Here is a 19,995-nt window from a genome sequence, read left to right on the forward strand (position 1 = left end):
CACATATCGCGTAATTACGCACTACTCAAGACCGCAATTGTTCATTGTCTGATATGTTGCTTGAAACGGCTATGCCTTCACAACAACGCTTTTTCTCGCGTATGTACTGGGCGCTACTACAAGCGGGTTTCAAAACACTTAAAAAGAGACCTATCTACGCTTATTACCTGCCGTCGCCTTTACAGTCTTGGCAGGAGCCTGAATGCTCTAAGAAAAAAGTAAACATGTTGTTTTTATGAAGCTCTAGTTTCATGACATAGTCCTACTTATGGACTGTTTATCTAAAGAAAGAAGTGGAAAAGAAGGTCACCTCATTTCAACATCGTTTACGAGCTGCATTATGAAAGTATCCATTCCATAAAGTTTGCAGGTTTTATATCGTGCCAGAAAATAAGCTTACAGAGCGCGAATTTCCTTATTTTTCTGATGAACCTAAGCTCCGTTGAAGACAGTGCAAGAGAAAATTTCATAAAGTATCTTGCGCAAGTGCGCCGAGCCAGTCCTACAACTAACCCTCTGATGTGCATTCTTACGGCATCATCACCTATAAGTTTTTAAAGAAAACTATGTAAGGAATGGGGTTAGGTTTTACATGTAGAAGCAAAGCTGAGGAGCACTATACAAATGCGAAGTAAAACGAATTTTAATTATGAGTGGAACTTCTTATTGAGCATAAATTACAAAAATGCTTCCCTAGAAAAACAATTGGAGAAAAAATACATGAACTAGAAATTAGGCTCAAGGTGGATGCTTGATGCCGTTTTAAAGGAGCGCATGAAATCTGCTATGTAAAGTCACGCCGGAATGAAACGCCAGGTGGCATACACCGTACTTTTCCACTTTGCAGGCCAATATTAATTTATAACGATTTTATGAATAGATACTTCGGTAGACCTTTTGCCCTTAAACATGAATCAGGTTTTTTGCGCGCAATTACACACGTAAGATATTCTGTTTTGTTGGCACGCGCTGTTTGCTTTTCATTCCGGCCTGTCTGTATACTTCTCTCAAAGGGGAACTTCGACAACAAAATCACGTAGCCTTTTTTGCGCGCATGTAATTTCGACTCTCCTGGCACATCCTGCCACAGGTTGAATAAAATCTCCGTCTACGTAATGCCCTTTACGTAATATACGCACAAATAAAGCATTAAGGTCTTCTCTGGGATGTGTCGGGTTTCAAGTCGACGATTGCGCGGGCTCTCTGCAGCATACCAGCTGCTCCCTGTCGCCCACGAAATGCACGGGCCAACGATGACTGCGGGAGAAACCTGGCAAAGATAAAATTTATAAACTAAAGTGGTACCTGATGGAGTGAACCGTTGAAAATCTCACTTACACTTATTGAAGTAACTACGAATTTATAAAAAATATATTTCACTGGCGCAGCCTCACTTTGCGATTGCGGCGTTAAATCTTCGTTGTACACTGCTCAAAAGTGAGAGTGTTGGTAGAATGAACAAGTTTAGAATTGCGCATGAAACTTCGGTTGTGATTTTACTCACCGTTGAGACTCGGGTTGTTAATGCGAGCCTTGGCCGCAGGTGTGTGTTGAGGCCAGTGTACGACATCCAGTTTCGCCGCCGCTTCATTTCATGGCTCATCGCACAGCTGTCCCTTGCAGAATCTCTTCTTGGTCGCGAGAGCATCAGCTTGTGTGTAATGATATCCACTTTACAGGACTGTCTCAATAAATTTAGTCGTCATCTGCGAAGAGAGCGCTTAGCTCTTTTAAGAAGAAATACCATTGGAAAAGGTGGCGAAATGCAGACGTATAGAAACTTACTATCAACTGCCATGGTTGTTGCTCCCCAGTAATCCTCCCTCGCCGTGGTCTGAGGACCCTATTGGTCGCATTTTTCAACAGGTGGTGCAGGCTAGTCTGAACAAAAGAGTACAATATTAGCTTGCGCCTTATCAGTTTTGGTTTATAAATGGCTTTGATCGCATGGTTTAGTCTTCTACAGTTACGCACAACGTGGAGTTGTTTTGTGCGCACCACGTATGTGAGTATGTCGTTGGTTTGTTCAACCTGCAACGAATTTACTCACTACAAATAACGCCAGATTCTACGTCTGTTTCTAAGGCGCAGAGTTGTTCTTTTAACGACGCAATGCTTCACAGGATTGCAACAATAAGTCGAGTATCAAACTTCATGATGAGCAGAAATTACGATATATACTACCATCGATTCCAAGCTGACGCTACCGAAAAAACTGCAAGGAGCCGTTCCAGTTTTTCTCGACCTCTGCTCTGTTGCAGAGGCGAGGTGTTCGCTTCGTGCTCTTGTAGTCCGCCTTTACTATAGCTTATCATGTGGCTTGCCGAGGACGGTACAAGCGAAGTTTATAAACATACTGGTTCAGAATTATAAATTGCGTAGTATAGGAGAGTTCATGACACCCAAGAAAAACAAAAAGACGGTCTGAAATTGTTTAAATGATTGTCATAAAAGTCGCTATTTTGAAATTCCTAGTATCTGTATTTGCCATAAACATATGGCAAATTCTCGCAGATCATGAGTGGCAGTTTACCAATTTCCCTCAAGAGGAAAGTGTACAACAGCATAATCTTACCGGTACTCACCAAAGTGTACAACAGCATAATCTTACCGGTACTCACCTACGGGGCAGAAACGTGGAGGCTAACGAAAAGAGTTCAGCTTAAGTTAAGGACAACGCAGCGAGCCATGGAAAGAAAAATGATAGGTGTAACGTTAAGAGATCGGAAGCGGGCAGAGTGGGTGAGGGAACAAACACGGGCTAATGACATCCTAGTCGAAATCAAGAGAAAGAAATGGGCTTGGGCAGGGCATGTAATGCGAAGGCAAGATAACCGCTGGTCTTTAAGGGTAACTGAGTGGGTTCCAAGAGAAAGTAAGCGTAGCAGGGGGCGGCAGAAGGTTAGGTGTGCGGATGAGATTAAGAAGTTTGCAGGGAAAGGGTGGATGCAGCTGGCAAAGGATAGGGTTAATTGGAGAGACATGGGAGAGGCCTTTGCCCTGCAGTGGGTGTAGTAAGGCTGATGATGATGATGATGATGATGATGATGATGATGATGAGTATCTGCATTTACATCGGAAGAATATGCGCTCAGCACAGGGTCTCTAAAATAATCGTCAATCAGAGAAAAATCGCCAACCTAGAGTTCGTTGTGACAACGTTTCGTTGTATCGATAAAGTTTTTGTCGCGAATTTCAGGAATGGCATTCTAGAGATAAGCTATTAGTCGCAGCAGTCGGTACCAAACAAAGCACAGGCTTTTTTTTTGTTACGGCATTTTTGTAACTGTAGTCCGTTTAGTCCCCTAATTCCTCTTCCCCAGTGCAGGGTAGCCAACCGGAACCCCTTTCTGGTTAACATCCCTGCCTTTCCCTCCTCCTCTTTATCTATCTATCTATCTATCTATCTATCTATCTATCTATCTATCTATCTATCTATCTATCTATCTATCTATCTATCTATCTATCTATCTATCTATCTATCTATCTATCTATCTATCTATCTATCTATCTATCTATCTATCTATCTATCTATCTATCTATCTATCTATCTATCTATCTATCTATCTATCTATCTATCTATCTATCTATCTATCTATCTATCTATCTATCTATCTATCTATCTATCTATCTATCTATCTATCTATCTATCTATCTATCTATCTATCTATCTATCTATCTATCTATCTATCTATCTATCTATCTATCTATCTATCTATCTATCTATCTATCTATCTATCTATCTATCTATCTATCTATCTATCTATCTATCTATCTATCTATCTATCTATCTATCTATCTATCTATCTATCTATCTATCTATCTATCTATCTATCTATCTATCTATCTATCTATCTATCTATCTATCTATCTATCTATCTATCTATCTATCTATCTATCTATCTATCTATCTATCTATCTATCTATCTATCTATCTATCTATCTATCTATCTATCTATCTATCTATCTATCTATCTATCTATCTATCTATCTATCTATCTATCTATCTATCTATCTATCTATCTATCTATCTATCTATCTATCTATCTATCTATCTATCTATCTATCTATCTATCTATCTATCTATCTATCTATCTATCTATCTATCTATCTATCTATCTATCTATCTATCTATCTATCTATCTATCTATCTATCTATCTATCTATCTATCTATCTATCTATCTATCTATCTATCTATCTATCTATCTATCTATCTATCTATCTATCTATCTATCTATCTATCTATCTATCTATCTATCTATCTATCTATCTATCTATCTATCTATCTATCTATCTGTCTGTCTGTCTGTCTGTCTGTCTGTCTGTCTGTCTGTCTGTCTGTCTGTCTGTCTGTCTGTCTGTCTGTCTATCTATCTATCTATCTATCTATCTATCTATCCATATCTGTCTATCTGCAGTTAAATATACGAGTCCGAATTCCCGGCTTTAACACGTCTGCTGTTCTTGAGCTGCTAAATGAACAGCTTTTCTGCCGGTTCGTATGCTGTCATTACGAGAACACGGCCCGACCACCGCTGTGCTGCATCTTTGCCGCCGCGACAGTTAACACCACCACCCGCAGCAGCACTGGCTCTACGTACCAGACCGCAAACCTATTTGTGCTGCCTGCCAGCAATGCAAATATTAATTACACACGACAGCCATTTCCCCAGCAGACTGAAATTCGTTAAGGTAACAGAATTGTATAATAAAATATAAGGTTAGGTTGTAGTGCCACCCACAGTCACATGCGGTTTCAATACAATACTATTAGACTGATGCGTCGCGCACTGCCATAAAACAAGCGAACTCCAGCCGCGATGTGCAGCACAAACAGGCACGTTTTTAGTGTGGCCTTAACGTGCGGGTTCTGTGTAATGTAACAAGTTTCCACGCGTCGTAATGTTCGCTTCGACTGTGAATTGCCGTACGCCGTATTTATCGCATTTTCGATGCTCTCCGCGGAGAACGGTGAGAGCAGGCGCTTTCTACCCCCATGCGCGAGCAGCCAGGAGGCTCAAGGAGCGCCGGTGGTACTACCCTCGAAAATAGCCACCGACGCGAACAGCAACGCGGCCGCGAAACTTTGGCTCCAAAGAGCAAACGCTAGCGAGCGCAAGATGCCGAGACATGCGAAACCGGATGGTGAGCGAGACGACTCACCGCGACGGCAGCGAGAACAACTCTCCTTTCTTGTCATCTCTCCCGGTCGACCACACGACCCGAGTCAAATGGCAGCTAAGAACTTGACCTCACCCTAAGGCGAAGTTTGGAGGTAAATAAGATCTCTTACACTTTGCTCTGAAAACGTCGTTGCTCGGAAAATATTTTGAAAACATATATTGAGTGAAGACATTAAAAATCATTTGCTTACCTAGATGTTCAAAAATCGCCGACGAGTGCCCACAGTTCGCCGAGAGCGGCGCCATTATTGCACGTGAAGTGTGGGCAGTCGTACTAGGCGTTCTTGCACCTACTGCGCGGCACACCAAGCAGGTCAACCGATGTAAATGTACTCATAACATTGTTGCTTTTCCGCCACTCTTCACCATCAGAAACGAGCACGCCACACAGCACACGCTTGAAACGCAGGCAGACACGACGCACAAAAGAGACTGCTATGGCCGGTGGCTCCAACGGCTCTGACGGTCAAACCACGTTTTCGCGCCAAAATCACTGAAGCGAGCGCCACCTTCAATGCCTCCCCATGAAAAAAAAAAAAAAACAATAACGGAATGGAAACTACAGCAGCAAATCAGAAGCGAGCAACGGCCGCGTCGCCTGCCTCAGTTGGCGATATGTCTCAGGATATATATATGCGTGATGAGGAGAAGGAAGATCGGCCGCACGGGTTTTTTCTTAGCGTGAGTCTTCCGGTCCTCACGCATGGAATCGTGCATCACGCCTTAATGAAAGCGAGTTGGGGTTTCTTGAACGCGCGTCACGTTTGTATGGACGAAAACAACGCTTATTTTCAGTCACGTGGTACTAAAAACGAAGTTCATGCCGCCGAGGAACGCGTTTCACGCTTAAAACCGGTCCGTGGCAGGACTCTATGCGTGAAAACATTTAGAATGTAGGCATAGGTAAAACAGAGATGTATGCGCTAAGAGACAAAGAGGGCAAGGTCATTGGCAATATGGATAAGATAGTTAAAGTAGCTAAACATTTGTACACAAATCTATACAGCAGCGAATGCAATCAGAGCGTCAATGACAGAGGCAGTAGCTCAGAGCAATGAGACATCCCGCACAACAATGAAAGAGGAAATAAAAAAGAATTAGGAAATATTCAAAGGGGGAAAACAGCTAGTGTCGACCAGATTACAGCAGGTCTGTTGAAGGACGGAGGGGACATTACGCTAGAAAATCTAGCCACCCCGTATACGCAATGCGTTATGACATCTTCATTAGAAGCGAGACGCCACTTGCACTTGGAAAAATTACAGAAGGATCAACTTACTGTCAGTTGCCAACGAGGTATTTACTAATGTAGTCGCAAATAGAATCAGGACAACCTTAGACCTCAATTAACCAAATGATCAGGCAGGCTTTGGTAAAAGATATTCCACAATAGATCGTATTCACACTATCAATCAGGTGATAGAGAAATGCGCAGAGAATAACCAACCCCTATAGATAGCCTTCATTGATTACGAGAAAGCATTTGACTCGGTGGAAACCTCAGCAGTCACGTAGGCATTGCAGAGTCAGAGTGTAGAAGAGCCGTATGTGAAAATACTGGAAGATATAATATAGGAACTGCACAGATACTATAGTCCTCAATAAAATGAGCAATAAAATTCCAGTAAGACAGGGCGTCAGGCAAGGAGGCACGATCTCACCAATGCTATTCACCGCTTGTTTACAGGAGGTATTCCTAGGACTAAATTTGGAACAGATTGGAATAAGAGTAAATGCAGAATACCTAAATAATCTGCGATTCGCTGATGATGTTGCCTTGCTGAGCCAATTAGGAAAGGAGCTGCAAAGCATGATCAATGAAGTAGACTGGCAGAGCAGAACGTTGGGTCTAAAAATTAACATGCAGAAAACTGAAGTAATATTCAATAGCCTAGCAAGGGAACAACAGTTCACAATTGATAGCGAAGTGCTGGAAGTCGTAAAGGAATGCGTCTGCTCAGAGCAGGTAGTGACTGCTGATCCCGATCAGGAGAGGAAAATAACTAGAAGATTAACAATGGGGTGCAGCACATATGGCAGGTTCTCTCAGGTCATGAATGGCAATTTGCCAATATCCCCCCAGAAAACTGTATACAACACTTGTATCTTACCGCTACTCACCTAGGGGCAGAAACGTGGAGGCTAACTAAAAGGGTTCAGCTTAAGTTAAGGAGAACGCAGCGAGCTATGGAAAGAAGAATGATAGGTGCACCGTTAACAGACCGTAAGCGGGCGGAGTAGGTGAGGAAACAAATGTGCATTGATGACATTCAAGTCCAAATCAAGAAGACAAAATGGGCCTGGGCAGGGCATGTGATGCGAAGGCAAGATAACCGCTGGTCGTTAAGAGAAGCGGGGTGGATTTCTAGCAATCTTGTACACGTTGCAGAAAATAAGTAACCGATTACAATTAGAATAACTCCTTCTTAGAATGTAAGCAATTACAGTGGTCAATTACAGCCCAAAAAGTGTAACTTAACAATCAAAGAAAAGTAATGGGTTACTATTTCGTTACTTTCCAGCCATCTATTATTCTACTAACCCACCATTTATTGACACTACAATGGACTATTGCTGCTGGCTGTATAGTTTATTACGTGTTCATTATTAAGAGGAGCTGTTCTTCGAAGTTGTTGATTTTCCCACATTTCATCCCACAGACACTGAACACTCTGATTGTATGCGCTGGAGGGAATGGCGGTATTTGAACGGATGAACACTTGCCCGCCAGCCTGTAGTGGCGCAACGCTTCGATGTCAGCGTCCAAGTCGTCTATGAAGCGCTGAGCATCGCTGTTACTTCGTGCATTGTGTGGAAACCTCCGAGTTGGGTATAGTGGAAGGTAAGGTTTCGTCGCCATCTCACAGGATGAGGAGGGGGTCCCCTGCAGAGATTTTTCTCGCGACGAGAACCGTTGTTGAGACAGCGGTGACCCGGTTAACGACCGGACTTAACCGCGCTAGACACTTCTTCGCAGCAGGTCCGTTGTCGTTGTCACGAAAGGAACATCCCCACTAGCACTAGTGTTTGCCGTGATATTGAGGCTCTTAAAGCTGAACCGTTGATCACAAAGTAACTGATTATAACCTGTAGTCGATTACAGAAAAAGTAATTGAATTACACAAAACGTTACCGTTTGATAAAAATCCTAGGTAAATCAGAAAACTACAAAATTCAATTAAACCGAAGTAATAATTTACTTCAAACGCGTTACGCACAACTCTGATTCCAAGGGAAGGCAAGCGTAGCAGGGGGTGAGGAAAAGTAAGGTGGGCGGATGAGATTAAGGTAATGAGAGTAAGGTGGGCAGCGCCCATGTATGTGTCTTCCTTGTCTTCCTTTCTTGGTCCCGTTTGCTGCGCTGTTTCCATGCAAAGAATGTACCAACTAGCCCGGCTTACTCCTTTGTGAGATTAAGAAGTTTGCGGGCATACGGTGGACGCAGCTGGCAAAGAACAATGTTAATAGGATAGACATGGGAGAGTCCTTTGCTCTAAAGTGGGCTTAGTCAGGCTTATTATGCTGATGATGATGCTAATCTGTACTCAGTTTGTTCACATGTTTTTAAGTGTTATCTCTTACTCATCACGTTTCGAGATTTCGTGGGTTATGCTACCGAATGGATGGATGGATGGATGGATGGATGGATGGATGGATCGATGGATGGATGGATGGATGGATGGATGGATGGATGGATGGATGGATGGATGGATGGATGGATGGATGGATGGGTGGGTGGGTAAGTGGGTTGGTGGATGAATGGATGGGTGGGTGAGAAAGTGGGTGGGTGGGTGGGTGTGTGGGTGGGCGGGTGGATGGATGGATGGGTGGGTAGTGGGTGGATGGATGGGTGGGTAAGTGGGTGGGTGGATGGATGGATGGATGGATGGATAAGGCTGAACCCTTTAAATCGCGCAGTGGGTCAAGCCACCTAGCCATGACTTATGAAACCTTACTCTTGTCTTAATTTTAGCCACCAATCAGCCTTCACTTGGTTACTTCTACCCGCTTAAAATCTACTTTCCCTTCACCGTCTCTAAACGCCAATGCCTTCGATATATCAGCTCCGCTGCTTTCCACTGTAGGGTGAAGCCCTTTACAAAAAGTACCAAGTGTTCAGCCGTTTCCTCCTCCTCTCCGCACGCAACGCACAACTTACGACTTAGCTTTAGATAGACTTTCAAGAGCTGTTAACAACTGTAAACGCAATAGCCTAGAGCTGTTTTTTACCGTGAAGACGCACAAAGATGACAAGCCGTTCCGGTGTATTGTGAGTGAAAGGGATACGTGGCAAGGAGAGATTAGCTCTTTTCTTCAAAAGTGTTTAAAGAATTTAGTTGTACAAGACCCTTTTGTTGTAAAGAATTCAGGTGATGTGGTTTCTTTCCTACAGGGTTCCTCATCTTTAGGTTACGCTGTCTCTTTTGACATAGAAAACCTGTTCTTTTCTATACCGCACGATGACCTATTTTGTGCAGTTAGGTCTTGCATCAACGAAAATGGTGTAGTAGATTTTCAGAATACTAGTGGCCTAACCGTGGACAATTTCATGAAGCTACTAGAATTTTATATTGAGTCCACTTTTGTAACTTTTGACAACCATTTTCATGTTCAACGTCAGGGCATTTGCATCGGGTCTTGTGTGGCACCGGTACTGGCTACTCACAATTTCACCAGCGCTGCGACTAGGAACAAGAACAGAGAAGGAAGACAAGGACAAGCGCTTGTCCTTGTCTTCCTTCTCTGTTCTTGTTCCTAGTCGCAGCGCTGGTGAAATTGTGAATATGTACCAACTAGCTCAAACCACCATTTCGGTACTGGCTAACATTTTCTTGGCCAGCATTGATTGTGATCTGGTGTGTTATTTGGACGACAAGATAGTTCTGAGGGTTTTTAGATACGTGGACGATTATTTGGTGATTTTTAAGAAGGAGCCCGGTTTGACGCACACGGCTACCGTGCAAGAGACCTTATCTGTCTTTAAACGACACGGGAGGGGTCTAACCTTCACCCACGAATTACCTGAACAAGATAGATTGCAGTTTTTAGATATTAACATCACTTTAACACCAGATCACACGTGTTGGATATACTCACCACGAGCCCGGAAAGACCTGTTGCCATTTGAGTCTGCTCATTCTAAGACGGTTAAAGGCGCCATTGTTATGCTGTGGCTGAAGGAAGCCCTGCAGAAATCATGTGTTCACCTGGTAAAGGACAGCCTCAACAATCAGATTGGCAGGTTACAGAAAGCTGGTTTTCCCGTTTCCGTTGTGGTTGCTGTGGCAGAGAAGCTTCTGCAAAGCTTGAAACTTAAAACACCTCAAGAAGGGGGCGGTCAACCGAAGACCAGACCGGCGGTTGTCCCCTATATTCATACGGTGTCCCACAACCTTAAGAATGTAGCCAATCGCTACGGTGTGCCGGTGGTATTTTCTGCCCCGCGCAAGTTGGCCTCTTTGTGCCCCCGGATTGTCTCCGGCGAGGAATGCGTGCGAGACTGCACGAAACGTCACGCCACCCAGTATGTCAGGTGTTCTGTCGGGGCTGAGTATGAAATTCCCCTGACATGTGGAAAAGTTTATATCGGCGAGACGGGCCGTTGTATAAATGAACGACTAAGGGAACACAAGCTTTCTATGGTTAACGGAAAAGGGTCAAATTTGCCCTTACATTGCGGCGCATGCCCTTTGGCTACGCCTGATAAAGCATGCCAGCCTTTGCTGGCTAGAACAAAAATCTTAAGGCGCAGTCGTAACCAGGTAGCACGTGAACTCGCAGAGGCTTTTTTCATTGATAAGTCAGGTGATGAATGCGTAAGCGATTCTAGTATCAATTTGTATAAGAAAGAGAAAACGTTCCTGGCATGTGCGCTTAGGCAATGATTGGATAATAATCTAGGTATATATATATTTGTGTTCTTTCTGAATAAAATCAGTCGCGAGTTTGCGCCCATCCTTGTCTTTTCTCGTCCATGTCTTTTTTAGCGCAATCCCCTTCTTTAAGTATGTCGCGATGTCGTACAGTTCTGCCGCAAGAAGTTAAACTTCAGTTATATAACGCATTATTCGCCCCGCACGTGAGCTACTGCAGTTTGTTGTGGGCAAGCACCACAAGAGCAAATATAGAGAAGATAATAGGTCTGCAAAATAGGTACCTTCGCTACTTAGCCAATAATGATCATCACTCTACGACAAGACATTTCTTTGCAAAATACAAAATTATTAGTTTTGACTATCACTATGAACACCGATTGCTACATGCTTTCTATTTTTCTCAGCATGACAGCCAGAGTTTCCTTCGTTAGATGGCATTGCTGCAACCTAGAGCTACTCCTTCTTTAACTCGAATTTCAGAACCCAGCTTAGTCCCATACTTTCGCACTCAGTACAAATTGCAATCATTAAAACACAATTTGCCGGTCTTATTAAACCAACACAAACAGGTAGCCTTCAAATCCCCAAAAGAGCTACAGTACACTTTTCTCAATTGTAATTGATAAGAATCTATTGTTGTGATAAATCATGCAGCAGGTCTGTATTTTCTGATGCCTTCTGCTACTCAGTGTTTGTAATTAATGTTAGCGTAATCTGCCACAAATGTCTGTTGCCGCTTTGTAAACGGCTCCAGGGCCCCAGTCGAGTTGTAGGCAGCAACTTTTAGCCCTGGGGACCGTCCAGTTTTCTGCTGAATAAAGAATTGAATTGAATTGAATTTATTTGCCCCCCTACTGCTGTCCAGATATTTGCTTGTCAAATTTCTAGTTAGCTTTCTCGATTTCGTGTCAACATTCCTTATGTACAGGTATCTGAAAACTTTCCTAGCCCACTGACTTTCCCCCTTTTTCTCAATCGCTCCTCAAATGATATCTTACTGCTAGCTTCTCTGCTCTCGAACGACGCCCATCCAATATCGCCCTGTACCCCCTGATTTGGTGTATTGCCATTTTCTCCCAAAGCTAGCCTCCCTACGCCGCGTTGATTGATTTCTAATCTTGCTTGAACATCTGGTCTCATGCACAGGACCGCATTACCGAAAGTCAGGCTAGAAACTATCACCCCGTTCCATATCCCTCTTACCACATCATACCTATTGTAATTCCAAAGGGCCCTATTTTTCATGACAGCTGCATTCCTACTAGCTTTATTCAATACATATTTTCCATGCTCTGTCAGATACTCACCACCGTTATTTATCCACACCCCAAGACACTTGTGCTCATGCACTACTTTTAGCGTGAACTCCTGTATTCTATGCTCGCCGCCCTCATCATTAAATATCATTAAATACCACAATGAGGTCACAGCGCCTTTGTGGCAGCAAGTACTCAACACGTTTCGAGATTTCGTGGGGTCTGCTAACACCCTGAGATCACATCTCCATCTGTGGCAGTAATTAGAAAGCAGCACGTCTCACATTGAGACTTGTAGCGCCATCTAGAATAGCATTGTAGAAACAACCACCTGCTGCGTGCCAATGATGACGTCATGGTCCAATACGGTGGATACAGGTGCAACTATGTGAGTAGGACATCAAGGGGCGGAATGAAAAAAAACTGATAAATGGCTTTTGGGGAAAGGAAATGACGCAGTATCTGTCTCGTACATCGGCAGACACCTGTCCCGTTACGGAACCGCTGTTCAGACACACATTCGTTCAGCTATATATAATCCAAGAACAAGGGGCACCCATCCGGGCACAATAAAACCCTTCGATTTGTGGTATAGAGATAAAACCACAATTAAGGAGTAGGTAAACATTGTATACGTGCAATTACTAATTTAAGCGTTACCCATATCGCATCGCAAGCCGAATTCTAGGCCCACCTTGACCCACCAAACGAAGCAAACTTTGTGAAGTATCTTGAGGGGGTGTAACTCGACAACGGGCAGACGTGCATCGTTTTCTGACAGATGGCGCTAGGCGTCGATCGCTATCAAAGGCGGCTTGCGTGCACGCGTAGCCGGGCATGGTGGCAATCCACCCTGTTTCAAAGGGGACGCTATTATATTCCATCCATCCATTCGTAATGAGCCGTCTCCCTCTGGAGCTCCTCTCAGATGCGCTCGGTTCGCCGATACGTTCACTACCACAGTGCGTTTGAGCAAGGACATGGATGCACCGCCCTTTAATCTCATTCATATCAATTCTAATAAACCAAACAGCTAACGCTCGTTACTCCAACGTCTTCAGACGGTGGCGGCCTTTTCAGATTGCAATGCAACTAGAAACCGCACTCACCTGAACGCTGCCAAATAATGGCTGCAAAGGAAATCTCCTTAGCCTCATGGAGGTCCAGAGGGGAACCTAATTCTTCTCCCGAGTTTCGTATCGAAACCTTGGCCCATGCCTGAATTTGCTGTTTTTCGTCTTCACGTGATCTGTTGTGAGTGTGTTGTATTCACAAAGTAGACACGGGCGAAGCAGCAGAGGCAGTGTCCCCGCAGTGGAGTTTGAACAGTTATGAGCGGCCTCACCCCGCAACCGCAAGTCACGTCCTCTAACAAGAGACTTAGACACCCAGGCGGCGAACACCATTTATTCTCTGCACACACAGCTCCAGCAGTCGCCAATCATTAATATTTCCACTCTGCTTTTGTCGATAGGACGTCAATTTATTCTTTCCAGTTTGCGACAACAGCCAAATAATGCAAGAATGGAAAAAGTTTCCGCGCAGTTTTTTTCTTATTCTTAAGAGCTATCAGACCTGCGCAGCCTAGTGGGTTTGCTGCGAGCATCAATACTTCAAGCAATGTGTGAGACAGAAGGCGATAAACAGTACAGGTTTGTGGTGCAACCACTCTTTTGCCGAGCACCTATCGCACAGCGCTGTGCGAAAAAGAAAAGATGTTCATAAAAAATGGTTTTGCGCTCTCAGGAACCAGAACGCGTTCGTGGTTTGCGTTGAAGGGACTTTTTACAAAATTTCGCTCCCATGCGGTGCGGCCTTCGTTGGCCAGACGGGAAAGTGCATGAATGAGAGGTCGCGGACCACACTCGAAAAGCACAACTGCTAGTTTTAACCCTCGTTAAAATTCGGTTATAAACAGATTCAACTTACAAGGAAGCTATGGGAGGCATTTTCCACTCAGAGAAGACGGGGGTATATAAAAGTGCGAGAATTGGCCCTAGCGCGTTGTTAATCATGGTCAAACACGAACTTTTTACGGGGAGGAACGCAAAGGCAAGAAAGAGTACATCGGGTCTTAATGTTCCCGTCTGTGTGCCCGTTTCTGTCCCTAAAATGTTTAGCGCATTTCACCATGACAGGAGGTATGCAAGGGACCCGTCGATATAGATTTCACCGAGAAAGAAATAGTTTTTAGTGGCTCAGAAAGTGCGACAAAACCTGTCTGCGCAGGTATGAACAATTTACGTCTAGCTTTGTACATGCTATGCTTTTTTACTTCTAATTTTTGGACACATTCATTAACTGCGTATGAGAATGCGCGCCATCGAAATTAATTTTATTGAGCCTGCGCTTGATGTCAAGTTCTGTCTTCTATTTTTTATTTGCTTCCATATCGTATACTCTGTATCGCAGTTAGCGCACTTCGACAGTGCTACTCTTAGTTTTAATAGAATAGATCAAGCAGTGGCGAAAGCGCAATCTGCAATAAATGACATTGCAAACTAAAATTACTGCTGTTCCTCAGTTGAGTGACGAATGGTGGCGCGGTTCCTGCAGGCAGCTGGAGCGGAGCAGAGCCATCTGGTGGCGGCCCTCGTCGTCGTTGCTCTCCCACACCTCCGCCTCACAGACCTCGGGCTGCGCGCGAAGCAGAACATTTGTTACTCACTGCAACAAGAAAAGTCCCTCGGTAAAACCCATAGCATATTCAATCCAGCCCTTCAGTATTCGTGTGCAAAGGTCCGAGATACTCATTCCTAGTCACTTAAAATTCCCAAGTTTGAGGACACTAATCATGAAAATGTGTACAGCGATACAACAGCGACCCCGGTGCCTTGAGAAAAAGAACGGATGTCGAGGCACAATACGTTCAATTGCATGCACCGTGCTCGTTTTAACTGCAGGCTATATTATTTCATAAAAGTTCGCTTTCGAGAAAGCACCTCCTTATAAATTCGGTAGTGTGAAGCAGAGACCAGGCAAACTAGGGTGCTGTGAAGTGCCTTCCAGAATGGCTGCTCCACCACTTTCTTATTCTAGTTATTTCCCTCTCAAGATGCGGATCTGCTGTCAGTGGGATAAAGTGTCAATAAAAAGGTTGTTGATGTTTTTAAAAAGCTGGCTGAAATGTTTGCAACATGTAACCGCTCAGACAAAGCATCTTTTTTTACCGGTCTTAAAAGATGCCTTGCACAACATCAAAGCTTCCGCGTGACAGCGGTGCTCTTTCAGCGTACTGATCGAGACACGATTTAGAGAGAGAAAAATTAAGGTTTTTTCTGGAATGTTGTTTCCGACGGGGGTTCGTGCGTGCACTGGGCGAGAGATTTGCGCCAAAAGCTTATTGTCACCCCTTCAATGCCGGTAAAAAATCATCCTCAGCTTGACTCAGACCTCTGCAGGACATCTCTCTCCAATTAACCCTGTCCTTTGCCTGCTGCGGCAACATATCCCCGCAAACTTCTTAACATCATCCGCCCAGCCAACTTTTTGCCGCCCCCTGCTACGCTTGCCTGCTCTTGAAATACACTCCGTTACCCTCAATGGCAAGCGGTTATCTTGCCTTCGCATTACATGCCCTGCCCAAGCCCATGTCTTCCTCTTAACATGGCAGCAGGAAGTCAGCCGTTTCCTGCTTAGGCAGTTAAGCACGCGGTCAGTAGAGGATCCTTTTGCTGCGAGAAATTCTCCCCAGGTCTACGAGCTTTTCAATGAGAAAGTGGAAGGTGTAGGCTATGGCTTTTCGGCAAATGTGGTAGACCTTTTTTACTCTATCCCTCCATCAGAAACGTCTTACTTCGGTTAAAGAATGCTTTCAAATTGATGGCATCATACCTTTCGAGAATACCTCTACTGTGACCGTCGAAAATTTCATTGCCCTACTGAAGTTTTACCTGTATGCTGCTTTTATCGCTTTTAACAATCGGTTGTATTACAGCGCCAGGATATATGCACTGGGTCCTGCGCCGCTCCCCTTTTATGAGGCATTTTTCTTGCGCCTGTTGGCCGCTCCCTGCTTTTAGCTTTTGTCCCTGACAGAGTTCTCAAAGTTTGTAGATATGCTGATGACTTTCGCGCGACAGCGTATACAGCTCAATCGGTAAGAAGTCCCTCATATAACAGGTCCGTCTGACAGCTCAAGCCAGTGAAGCCTTGGAATAAGGACCCTGCCTACAAGCCTCGAGAAATATTCCTCTGATTTTAATCATTAATGTTTACCTACCTACCTACCGTAGGCGTCGTAGTAGTTGTAGCGCGCCCCGCGCGTCGGAAATATTCGCGGGCTGCGTAAACATCAACGCTCACATGAATAAAAAATTGCTGATAGCCTAGCTCTGTTAGTCCAGGATATACGTATAGCGAAAGCGCGGCGAGTTCTGGATCGGAAGAGTTAATATATGAAATCCGTATATTCACTGGATTCAATTAAATTCTTTATTTCCCTTCTTGAGAGAAGGAGACAGGACTAAAAGCCGCGATAGCGGCTTGACTTGTATCCTGCCCCCGTGTAAATTGGCACACATACAGATACGGCTCTCGTACAAGTGTATAACAGCTAAAAAAAGAAGAAAGCACAAGTTTTACATGCTAAATTAGTCACTAAGCATACATCAAGAAATGAAACATAATAGATTTGAATACAGGTGTTAGCGAACGAAGACTCTAGCCAAAATGACTGAAATAATAGGCATCTCACGCAAGTAAACTTGATAAAAAGAACTGAATCTTTGAATTATAGTTACAAAAGGGGTCAAATGACTATTGCTCTAACCGATTTAACAGTCACGGGAGGGTATATGGTATTGATTCCTTGCAGTAGTTTGCGCGGCACGTTGGCACATTACACGTTTCGCCATGCCGGGCGAGACGACACGAATCCTTCTTTTCCAGCTTTGCGATTTTCACCAAAATCTTGTCACTGGTTTTTACAGAGGACTTGTAGCGCACCAGTAAACTGTAGCTGTACATTTTGAAAATGGGAGTAATGTCATATCGTAAGAACAGGTCATGGGAAGGATAACGGGAAGGAACGTTTGCTATGCATCGCAGGGCTTTTTTTCTGCAGTAAGCGTATATTCAACAAATTTGAGACACCTGTTGTTCCCCAAACGGGATTGCAATATTGAAGTAAAGAGAGCCCTAGTGTATCGTCCTCGAGAGGGACGACAGGAATGAACAGCCAGGGTGTCCGGAAAACAAAGAACGTACTTGTTTATTCAGTGCTGATATTTATAGCCGAGGGTGGAAAGGGGTAGGTAGGAAAAACTTTATTGAAAATGCCGGCAACCGACGGTTTGACGCGTCGTGACGTTGGCCAAGCGTCGACCCGGGGTTATGCCCTCCTCTGCACTACCCCCGTTCGGCCCGTTTGTGGTGGGTCGTGAGGCTTGTGCTTTTCGAGCGCACCCCGGGCCTGCTGGACGGCCCATAGTTGAATGTCCTTGTCTGCAGACTGCACTGCACTTTGAAGTTCGGGCGGGTATATCCTGGAGGTAGCCTCGGTCGGGAACCTGGCACAGTCCCACATGATGTGCCATTGGTCCGCCGGACCAGCTGCACAAACATTGCACACATCGCTCGGATAGAGTTCTGGGTGAAGTACGTGTAGCACTGCCGGTGCGAGGAGTGACCCGGTCTGTATCTGTCTTAGGATGACGGCCTCCTCCCGACTGAGTGCCGGGTGGGGAGGCGGCATTGTCCGTCGAGCTAGGCGGTAACACATGGTAACTTCGCCATAACTGGTTACGCGGTCCTTGGTTTCGAACCACCACACGGAACGGTCACTCTCGGGGGCGCGGAGGGTAAGCGCTCGCGCCGCCGAATGGGCCGTCTCGTTGTGGTTCGGCGAGGATGCACACTCGCCCGCGTGCGCCGGGAACCACTTGATACGGATGGTGCTGCGGCGGTCTTGGGGCTGGAGCTTGCCGATGATGGCGGCCGCCGGCGCGCTCACTCTCCCCTTGGCAAAGTTGCGCACGGCGTTCCTCGAGTCACTGAGCACGGTGTGACACTCGGCCTCGGAGATCGCCAGAGCGATGGCAACCTCCTCGGCGTCTGTGGCGTCCGTGCACCGCACGCTCGCTGCCGTTGTCGTGGTGCCGGTAGCCGCCGCAACGACCACTGCCGCGAAGCCTTCTCGTTTGTATTCCGCTGCGTCCACGTACCGGGCGTGCGGGTCTTGGGCGTGTTTCTCGATGAGGGCCTGGGCCCGTGCCTGCCGCCGTTCTTGGTTGTATTCGGGTTGCACGTTCTTCGGGATGGGGTCCACATGGATGTGAGCCCGCGCCTCCTCGCTGATCTCGCATGGTTGCCGGCTAGGGGTTCGGGGGTTGTAACCCAGGGATGTCAGTATACTGCGCCCCGTCTTGATGGTAGAGAGGCGCTCCATTTGCGCGGTGAGCTGCGCCTCGGCTATTTCTTCTAGGGTGTTATGGACGCCGAGCTGCAGGAGCCGAGCCGTACTCGTGGTCTCCGTTAAGCCCAGCGCCGTCTTGTAAGCCCGTCTGATCAGCGTGTTGATCTTGTTCCTGTCAGTGACCTGCCAGTTGAGGTAGGCCGCAACGTAGGCGATGTTACTGATCACGAACGACTGGACGAGGCGCACGAGGCTGTCTTCACGCATGCCCGCCCGTCGTGTCGAGACTCGGTGTATGAGCCGGATGGCGTCCATTGCCTTGGTGGTAAGTTTGTTGATGGTCTCGTCGTTGCGGCCGCTCTTGTTTAGCAGCAGGCCCAGGACTATGATCTTGGGAACTTCGGGGATGCGTTGCCCCGATGCGGTCATGATCTTGATGTGATCGCACTCCCGAGGGGGAGCGCGTTTCCGTCCCGGTCGTAATGGTGTGAGGACGAACAGCTCGGATTTGGCGGGCGAGCACACTAGGCCGGTGCCGTCAAGGTGCTGCTCGATGGCGGTAACCGCGGCTTGTAGCTGTTGCTCGATGCTGGCGTCGGTGCCGCCGGCCTCCCACAGGGTAATGTCGTCGGCGTAGATCGTATGCCGGACGCCGGTCCCCGCTACTGCCCTCGCTACCCCGATCATAACAAGGTTGAAGAGCAACGGCGAGATGACCGAACCCTGCGGGGTACCCGTGCTACCGAGCTTGCGTTCGGGGAGTCTGAGGTCTCCGGCGTGCAGTTCCACCGTGCGGTTGGTCAAGAAGTCTTGGATGTAATTGTAGCTCGTTACCCCCATGTTGAGTCGTGATACTTGTGCTAATATGGCTGAGTGTTTGACTTTGTCGAATGCGCTTTGTAGATCGAGCCCCAGAATTACTTTGCTGTCTTGTGTCTTGTTGTCGATGATTTCTTGTTTTAGTTGTAGCATGGCGTCTTGTTTGCTGAGTCTGTGTCGGAAGCCGATCATCGTGTCCGGATAGAGGCCTTCCTTCTCCAGGTATTCCTGCCACCGGTTGGCCACCACGTGCTCCAGCACCTTGCCCACGCAGGATGTAAGCGAGATGGGACGCAGGTTGCCGATGTCCGGTGGTTTGCCCGGTTTCGGGATCAGGATTGTTCTTGCCGTTTTCCACTGTCCGGGGAGCTTGCCCGAACGCCAGCATTCGTTGAAGTAACGGGTTAGTGCCTCGATCGATGCATTGTCGAGGTTTCGTAGCATCTTGTTTGTAACGAGATCGGGGCCGGCTGCTGAGCGGGTGTTGAGCTCGTGCAGCGCTACT

The 19,995-nt window shown here is 45.9% G+C and overlaps 1 protein-coding gene across 1 annotated transcript in view; it reads right to left on the bottom strand.

Moving 5' to 3' along the window:
• Positions 1-13,708: 13,708 nt before the first annotated feature.
• Positions 13,709-19,995, bottom strand: part of LOC144134550 (uncharacterized) — an 88,071-nt gene continuing 81,784 nt past the window's right edge. The window contains exon 3 of the mRNA XM_077667454.1: positions 13,709-14,953. Within this exon, the coding sequence (XP_077523580.1) occupies positions 14,837-14,953 (117 nt within the window). The 3' untranslated portion in view covers positions 13,709-14,836. The remainder of the gene's footprint in view (positions 14,954-19,995) is intronic.

The sequence above is a fragment of the Amblyomma americanum genome, chromosome 5 (assembly GCF_052857255.1).
Source record: "Amblyomma americanum isolate KBUSLIRL-KWMA chromosome 5, ASM5285725v1, whole genome shotgun sequence".
Taxonomy (NCBI): domain Eukaryota; kingdom Metazoa; phylum Arthropoda; class Arachnida; order Ixodida; family Ixodidae; genus Amblyomma; species Amblyomma americanum.